Source organism: Sinohyriopsis cumingii, chromosome 6 (genome assembly GCF_028554795.1).
Source record: "Sinohyriopsis cumingii isolate HCF-2022 chromosome 6, ASM2855479v2, whole genome shotgun sequence".
NCBI lineage: Eukaryota > Metazoa > Mollusca > Bivalvia > Unionida > Unionidae > Sinohyriopsis > Sinohyriopsis cumingii.
Window position 1 is genome coordinate 153881139 of NC_142966.1, and position 8878 is coordinate 153890016.

The following is an 8878-nucleotide window of genomic DNA, read 5'->3' on the forward strand; positions in this document are numbered from 1 at the left end:
ATGAAGTACATCGGATTTGAGCAGTGTGTTGACATCTGCAAGTGTGTTTGTATTCTGTCATTGAATGTTTGAAATCATAATGTGGGGAAAATATGAAGTCTTTTAATTTCAATTATCAAAAAGACGCTATGGACTATAATGTTTATTTCATTTTGAGTACAGTAAGGAGGATGTAATTGCACTTGGAATATAGTCGAAATTACAGTTCAATTTCGAAACGTGTAATCAATCTTGAGAACCCATGACATATTTCATGTAATTCGGATTTGCAGAACTAAGTAAGTACATTTTGAGGAAATTTAGGACGTAAAACCGTAAGTATATTTTTTGCCATTCTAATTACCAGCTAAAGAAGACAGTTTATGCCTTGTCACTTGCATGTTATTTGTAAGGACCCTGTCTGGCGTCTATAGCTAGCCTAAATCCGAAACACTGTATCAAAAACGTTAACCCGAAATGTGGCAAAGCAGCTGGTATGTGGCAGTCCACGAAACATCTGCTTTAGTTCATTCAGAGATAAATTTAATCAACCGTAACGTAAAGCGTCTACTATGTGAGTGTACATGATTTCTTTACAAAGTAGTTCCTAATACACTATTGGGCACACGTGAGTGCAATATGAACTGCATGTGAGTGCAATATCTTAAAATATTGAACGATTCTGACAATGTATAGTTAACATAGAAAAAAATGAGCATATAATACAATTTATGTTAGAGGAAGAAAATGCCGATACACATGGTAATGTAGTTGATACAAGCTAAAAAAAGATATCGGCCACCTGATGTGAATCTTCATGCATCCTTATCTACAGTATAAATATGGTATCAGTTTTTCTCCTTGTGCCAGTTTTAATAACGCCACTGCATATCAGTGTCCTTAATTACAGTGCAACATTTACTAACGCCACTGTGTGTCAGAGTCTCTGAAATTACGGTGCTACTTTTAGTAAGGCCACTACGTGACAGGGTGTCAGAGACTGCATTGCCACAATGCTGCTGTTAAGACAACTACTTTTACTCTCTGTCTTTATTCATAGTAGATCGGTCATTTTGAAAGAAACAGGACAAGCCGATGTGGAAGCTGTTCGGATACGACTTGAGGAGGAGAAAGCAAAACGACTTCTTCTACAGAATGACGTAGAGGTATTGATGTTACAAGTTGAAGAACTAAAAAGAAAATATGATGAGAAGGATAACCATGGTACGTACATTCATCTCTGTCTGTCTCTTTGTCACCATTTTTGGTAGTATAAGTAACATTTGCTAATTCCGTCTGAACTCCTATAACCAATATATGAGGCTTAAACAGATGGTATTACATCAAGACTGTTACAAACACTTATATTTGTATTTGTGTCTCAAGTTCTTTATTCTAGACAGCTCCATTGGCTTAAGTATAGTTCAAGCGTCCGCATCAAATAGGTAGATCGCGTGGATTGAACCCCGGCCAAGTAATACTAAAGACTTCTAACAATGGTACTTACAGTTGCCTCGGTTGACGCTCAGCATTAAGAGGTTAGTGTTAGTGGTCGGCCTGGTGTCAGGATAATGTGACTGGTGGGACATGATGCTACATGTCTGCGGCATGATGCCTCAGTGTATGACATCACTATAAACTGCCAGACTGCAGACATAGTAGAGATGTGACAGAAAAATTGTTAAAGCTACATTAAAATTCCAAAACACACACACACACACACACACACACACACACACAGAGACACACAGAGTTCTATTTCTTTTTCTGTCCTATTTCTTTCTGTTTAAATGTTTATATTATTAACATTTACTTTGAATGTCTTCCTTGCGATTTTCAAATATTCTAATATAGCCTGTATACATGTTCTAATACATATGACTGACAGCTTTAACATTGAGAATTGGAGAAATGAATTTGGATCTCCGCGGATTTCATCACACGCATCGTCCCACACACCCTCTCAACACAGCGTGTGTGTGTGTATATATATATATATATATATATATATATATATATATATATATATATATATATATATATATATATATATATATATATATAAACAAATACATACATATGTGTGTGTTTGTGTGTGTGTGTAAAAGGTTTTACGAGTTTAATCATGCTGTTTGCATAAGGAATTGTTGCCTATTTCAGGCTTTCACGGAAATATTACTTTGGAAACATCCAGTATTGGCTTTACCGCTAGACTGTCTCGAAGTACTACACATGTTCCAGAACAGACGGTGATATTTGACGAAGTCTTGATCAATGAAGGTGAATGCTACGATTCTTCTACCGGAAAATTCCGTGCTCCTTTTCGAGGACTATATTCCTTCTCTGTGACAGTTCTGAGAGAACGTGAGACATATGTTCATTTAATCATAGTGAAAGACAACATTGAAGTAGGAAGGTTGTTCTCTGGAACAGGAGAATTCGGGTCTGGTTCGGTAACTGTGCTTACTGTAATGGACAAAGACCAGTCGGTATATGTAAAACAAGATCCTAGTTACACGGAAACTGTACACGGCCACCGTTGGTCGACATTCACTGGTGTATTACATAATCGCTATAATTAAATAAGATGAAACTTTGATCGATTCTATGACATATTACATGGTAATCAATTTGCCTGAAATCTGGATTTTACTTTCAATTATTAAAATGTATTTACTAAAAAAAGACTCATAGTGATTAAATTGGTTTTAAATAAAGCAACCGTAGTTACTTTCAATTCATTCTTTTACCAGTTATGCAAAGAAACGAAGCAATATATTTCTATCTAATTATGTATGTCACCATCCCTCCTACCTTCCATCTACCTACCTGATTGTCTACCTGTTTGGTCTATGTCTAATGAGAATTCTATTTTCAGAAATCCATAGTTTTCTCAAACTAAAGCCTTGAAAGTCACATTGTGCTGTCAATATAAATCACGATATCATGAAGGTATAGTATATTGTGCCGTCAATATGAATCACAATATGATAAAGCATAATACATTGTGCTGTCAATATAAATCACGATATCATAAAGGTATAGTATATTGTACCGTCAATATGAATCACATTATGATAAAGGCATAGTGCATTGTGCCGTCAATGTGAATCACAATATGATAAAGCATGGTACATTATGCCGTCAATGTGAATCACAATATGATAAAGCATGGTACATTATGCCGTCGATATGACTCACAATAAATCCATCAAATAATAGCAGATAATCTGGAGGTCTACAGATTAGAAGACAGAGAGAACATATTTTATGAACTAGAGTAATCGCTCTACGACAAACAAGGTAACGCATAAAATGATGAAAAAATCTTAAAGAGCAAGACAATGAAAAAAATAGTAAGTATATGTGAAATGAAAAGAAGACTACCTGAAAATACCAGATGGCTTCGTTGAGTGCAAGAGCAAAACACTTCACTGCTTCAATACAAAATACTTTGGATGATGCTTCATCCAATATGGTTAAACTCACAATGATGATGAAGATAATGATGATAAGGATGATGAAGACGACCATGATGATGACGATGATAGAGATGGTTTCAGTGAAAACCACAGCTGGCAAAAAAGAGACAACTAAACTGAATGATTTTACTAACCTTTAAATGAACAAGTCAAACAAGAATGTATTTTTATTGCCATCGGGATGGGTGTGAGCTTGTGTGTTGATTACATATATTTTGTTGGCGCTTTTAGCTCAATATGTAGGGATTATGCCGACAAAAAGTAAACCAATCTCAGCGTGCATGAGAAGAAATCTCATAAAGTTAAATTCCTGAGTAATTAATTGTACCACTCAGAGGCATTAAAGGCAGTTTCTACACCAAAGGTTAATTAAGATATTTCCTGAAAACACCTGGTAGTTTTTGTATGTCGTTTGATATGTTATGAAAGGAGACGCTAACAATGCAGTGGAAAACAATTTTTTGAATTCACCTGAGTGAATTATTGAAGAAGATGATATCAAATAACTCCCAAAATAATGGCACTGTACAGCTGAAGGTGTTTGGAAACAATTACTGAACTCCAGACGAAATTATATTTAAGAGTATGGATATTTTGAAATAAAACAAGACAAATAAAATTGTGATGTTTAATTTTCAATTGATGTTATTGATACCAACAAACGGTAACGTGTTTACTTTGTCAACCAAAATCCTTTTGGCATCATTCATTGACGAAGCTATTTCATTTCATTTTCATTGGGGCTCCATCTATTTGCTCTCTCCTGACAAATTTATTCCTCATTTCCATATTAGAAGATTTTAACAGGCATGCATTTATTCATTGCCCAACCTTAGAGGTTGTTTTCCCTCATTTGCATATTATATGATCTGGCCTTGATCATTCGAAGCCAGTATCACATTTTATCTTACAATCATTATCAACATAGGATTAGCTATTGGTCTTGGCATTTCTGTGTGGGTTTATTTATTTTTTTTAAAATTCAAGCTTGTTTATATTTAATTAATTAGGGCAAATCAACATAAGAGCTTACTCTTGTCGATTAATGCCTGTGCTAAATATTTAATCCTGTCAAATGTCGTGCTTTGCGATTATTTCCTAGTTAGAATTTGGTATGCAAACTGTCTAACAGACATCCAGTTACATAATATATTGTACATATGTTCATTGTGTTCATAGGTTTTGTCATGTAACAAAATTTAAGGTAGTCAGCCTTATATCCATCTAGTGTTTCCTTTTAATAACGACATAGTAAAGACAAGCTGACCTGTTACAGAACCAAACTGCGGCATTTTCATAACTGAGATTTTCTTTGTCTTTTAGGAAATTTATTAAAGTCTTTTGTGTACCCACAGTACTGTCGATACACTATATGACTTCACAGAAGGCATAGAAGAGTGATGTATTATTTTTCTCAGCTACTAATATTTGTTCTGTTACGAATATTGTCTTTCTCTTTATTTAAATCTTAAATCTAAATATGTAGCACGGAGGTTTTGAGAGAGAGTAGAGGGAGAGAGACAATATGTTATTTCTACCTTTAAAATCATCACGACGCTTACGTTTGTGTTTTGTGGCATATAAGACAGTTTCAACGAAAAACACATTCCAATTAGAAAGTCACACCATAGTAAAAATCCACAATTTTGAGAGATCACAAGACTGAACTGAAGACGAATGCGATTGAATAATTCTCACAGAATGGTACATCCAAGCATTCCGTTATGTATTTTCCAATAACAATGACACAATTTTCATGGGATCGCCTATGGTACATATGTTGGTGCGTTAGTTTTATTTTTTTAATATTTTTATTTGTAAATCGATTACCCTTGAGACGCACAAAATACGTGCTATATCGTCCCTGTATGAATAATTACTGAAGTCAATTCGAAGAGAACGTAGTAAGAAAAATAGATCCAGTCAATGAAACCTTTTCTGATGAGTGACACATTGTTTTGTTTTATGGTTGTGTGACTAAAATATTTCCTAGGCTTAAGTGTTTGCAGGGCAGATCGACTATCTAGAGTGTCAATTTGCACTCCATCTGTTATTGTATTTACCATTTTTCTTACCACACTATATATTTACTGAATGGTGACACGTACTGGTTCACGTTTTGAAACTGACACAGTATTGAGTGGTAGTGCTTTTTTTTACTTTCTTCAAACTATTGAATTTGGGGTTTGTGTGAAGTAAATAAGCTAAAGTACAATGAACCTCAAGAAAGATGACCCAAGTTGCCGACCTGTCCATTGATGCATATATTACATTAGAAGAAATATGACATCGAAAAAAAGCTCTAAGGTAAGCACGAGTAGAATGAACACAAAGACAACACACTGTACTAACAAAGGGTATGTTTTCTTTCACGTCCACGTATCTTAGAGTTTCAATCCCCTTTCAAGAGAAGCTTACAGAGCTTGAAATAGGAAAAATGAACAAACTTAAAGACACAATAGTGCAGCTGAGGTGAATTTTCTCACAAAATTGTTCGGACATTTATGTATATGAACTGATTAAATACTATTTAAAAGGCAATTCCGGGGTAATATCAAGTACGTAAAGGTTCTCATTATGAAATGCGAGCTCTCTAAAATCTTCGTTCGTAGCGTAACGAATCTATCGTCTCCATATTGAAATCCAGCTCGGCAATGATCGGTAGTTCCCGAGCGAATAACACACATAATTCCGGTGACCGAAATGTACATAATTATATGCCAATTAAGTACACTGAAGCAAAGGTGCTTGACGCGAGCTGATGTTGAGAAAAAAAAACAATAATCTGAAGGGGAAAAAAATCATACATAGTGACAAAACTACCTTAGAATACACGCATGACCCGTTCTGACATATGATTCTCTCTATCATAATATATAAGAGAGAAGGTACGGAACTTCCAAATACTTCGTTCCACCCATGACCCTCGATTTCCTTCTGCTATTTCCATCTTTAAAGGCACACTCCTGCGATATTGTTCTATTCATCAAGCCATCATTGTCTTTTCTGCGTTGTACCAAACTGAAGTTACGGGCTCCAAAACGTGACAGAGAGTGGGAGAGATTCCTTTGCACCGGTGTGGTACCGGCTTTGAAGGTAATATTGTTTCCCTATCCCTGTTGCCTCCACCGTGCAAAAGCCATATATATGGAGTCGATACCGCCTTTTTTAAGTTGAAGATTTTTTATACAATCGAAGGAGAAAAAACAAAGTTATCCCACCACTGAGGAATTTACACCAGAAGGTATTTTACTCCGTATATTATGGGACTAGAAAAGGCTTCATTTTGTCTTACAACATTTTAAACTACAATTAAGAGTTGTTAGGTTTGATCACATGTCAAGCATCAACCAGAGCTTGCTTTTTGTCGTATGATGTTGATATTAAAGTGTAATTACCTCAGCAGAATCTTTTAGTTTCATTTCAAAGAATACTGTGTCTGTTATTTAAATTATGAATATGTATTCGCAGCCCTGGCTTAATTTGCATCTTTTGTCAATAAACGTATCAGGAACTGACGTGAGAATTAAACAAAAACTTATTATTTCAATTTGGTCGTAGTGGTGGGTGACATAATTTCCTTCTGAGCAAGTACATACCGATACACATGGTAATTTAGGTTATGCAAGCTAAAATTATATATCGGCCACCTGTTGTGAATCTTGATGCGTCATTACCTACAGTATAAATATGGTATCCGCTTTTCTTCTTGTGCCACTTTTACTAACGTCACTGCATGTTAGAGCGTCTGAAATAGCAGTACCACTTTTACTAACGCCACTGTAGTGTTTGAGGCTGCATTGCCATAATGCTGCTGTTAAGACTACTACCTTTGCTTTCTGTTTTTGTCCATGGTAGATCGTCCATTTTGGAACACACAGGACAAGCCGATGTGGAAGCTGTTCGGATAAGACTTGAGGAGGAGAAAGCAAAACGACTTCTTCTACAGAATGACGTGGAGGTATTGATGTTACAAGTTGAAGAACTAAACCGAAAATGTGATCAGAAGGATAACTATGGTACGTACGTTCCTCTATCTGTCTGTCTGTTTGTCTCCATAATACTAGTAAATTTTGCTAATTCTGCGCGAACTCCGATATCCAATATACAAGGCTGAAACCGATGGTATTACTACAACAGTTATATACCCGTATATCTGTACTTGTGTCTCTAGTTCTTTCCTTTGTTTGTCCTATCTTTCCCTATTTAAATGTTTATATGGTTAACATTTACTCGTAATGGCTTTCTTGCGAGTTTCTAATATAGTCCGTATATCTGGTCTTAGAATCTGAGAAATGAACTCGGATCTCCATCGGTTCGGCATATCTATATATATATATATATATATATATATATATATATATATAGAGAGAGAGAGAGAGAGAGAGAGAGAGAGAGAGAGAGAGAGAGAGAGAGAGAGAGATAGGCGTGTGTGGACGGTGTTAATAGTTTTATCAAGCTACATGCGTAAGCAATTGTTACCCTTTCAGGCTTTCACGGAAACATAACTTTTGGCACATCCAGTATTGGCTTTACCGCTAGACTAACTGCTATGGGCACTAAACATGCTCCAGAACAGACGGTGATATTTGACGAAGTCTTGGTCAATGAAGGTGAATGCTACGATTCTTCTACCGGAAAATTCCGTGCCCCTTTTCGAGGACTATATTCCTTCTCTGTGACAGTTCTGAAAGAGCGTGAGACACATGTTCATTTAATCGTAGTGAAAGACAACATTGAAGTAGGAAGGTTGTTCTCTGGAACAGGAGAATACGGATCTGGTTCGGTAACTGTGCTTACTGTAATGGACAAGAACCAGTCGGTATATGTCAAACAAGATCCTGGTTACACGGAAACTGTACACGGCAACCGCTGGTCGACATTCACTGGTCTATTACACAGTCGCTATAATTAAATAAAATGACCCTTTGAAAGATTCTATGACATTACGAAATCAATCTGCGTGAAATGTGGCCTTTACCTTAAATTTTTAAAATGTATGTGCTACAGAAGGACTCATAGTGATTAAATTGTTTTCAAATAAAGCAACCTTAATTACTTTCTCTTCATTCTTTTGCCAGTTATGTAAAGAAATGAAGTAATATATTTCTATCGAATTATGAAAGTCACCATCCCTCCTACCTTCTATCTACCTGCCTGAGACTCTACCTATTGGTCTAGTCTAATGAAAATTCTATTTTCAGAAATCCATAGTTTTCCCTAACTAAACCCTTGAAAAGTCACAATATGATAAAGTATGGTACATTGCGCCGTCAATATGAATCACAATATGATAAAGCATGGTACATTGTGCTGTCAATATCAATCACAATATGATACATCATGGTATATTGTCCTGTCAGTTTTAGATATTACCAGAAATAACTTGGAACAACTTGAGTTAATAAATGTACACT

The 8878-nt window shown here is 35.7% G+C and overlaps 2 protein-coding genes across 2 annotated transcripts; both read left to right on the forward strand.

The window, feature by feature from the left end:
• The first annotated feature begins 850 nt into the window (after positions 1-850).
• Positions 851-2700, forward strand: LOC149798301 (cerebellin-2-like). Its single transcript, XM_089960577.1, has 2 exons — positions 851-1203; positions 2140-2700. Exons 1-2 carry the CDS (start codon positions 993-995, stop codon positions 2559-2561), a joined length of 633 nt encoding a protein of 210 aa, XP_089816703.1. The 5' UTR covers positions 851-992; the 3' UTR covers positions 2562-2700.
• A 4480-nt stretch (positions 2701-7180) lies between these two features.
• LOC149798302 (cerebellin-2-like) lies at positions 7181-8519 on the forward strand. The gene is made up of 2 exons (XM_089960578.1): positions 7181-7480; positions 7952-8519. The coding sequence occupies exons 1-2, from the start codon at positions 7270-7272 to the stop codon at positions 8374-8376; spliced, it is 636 nt and encodes a 211-aa protein (XP_089816704.1). The 5' UTR covers positions 7181-7269; the 3' UTR covers positions 8377-8519.
• Positions 8520-8878: the final 359 nt, after the last annotated feature.

Excerpts from the sequence above, each read along its gene's own strand:
- LOC149798301 (XM_089960577.1), top strand. The coding sequence starts at position 993 with ATGCTGCTGTTAAGACAACTACTTTTACTCTCTGTCTTTATTCATAGT. Across the intron at positions 1,204-2,139 it reads TGATGAGAAGGATAACCATG|GCTTTCACGGAAATATTACT; the intron begins GTACGTACATTC and ends TGCCTATTTCAG.
- LOC149798302 (XM_089960578.1), top strand. The coding sequence starts at position 7,270 with ATGCTGCTGTTAAGACTACTACCTTTGCTTTCTGTTTTTGTCCATGGT. Across the intron at positions 7,481-7,951 it reads TGATCAGAAGGATAACTATG|GCTTTCACGGAAACATAACT; the intron begins GTACGTACGTTC and ends TTACCCTTTCAG.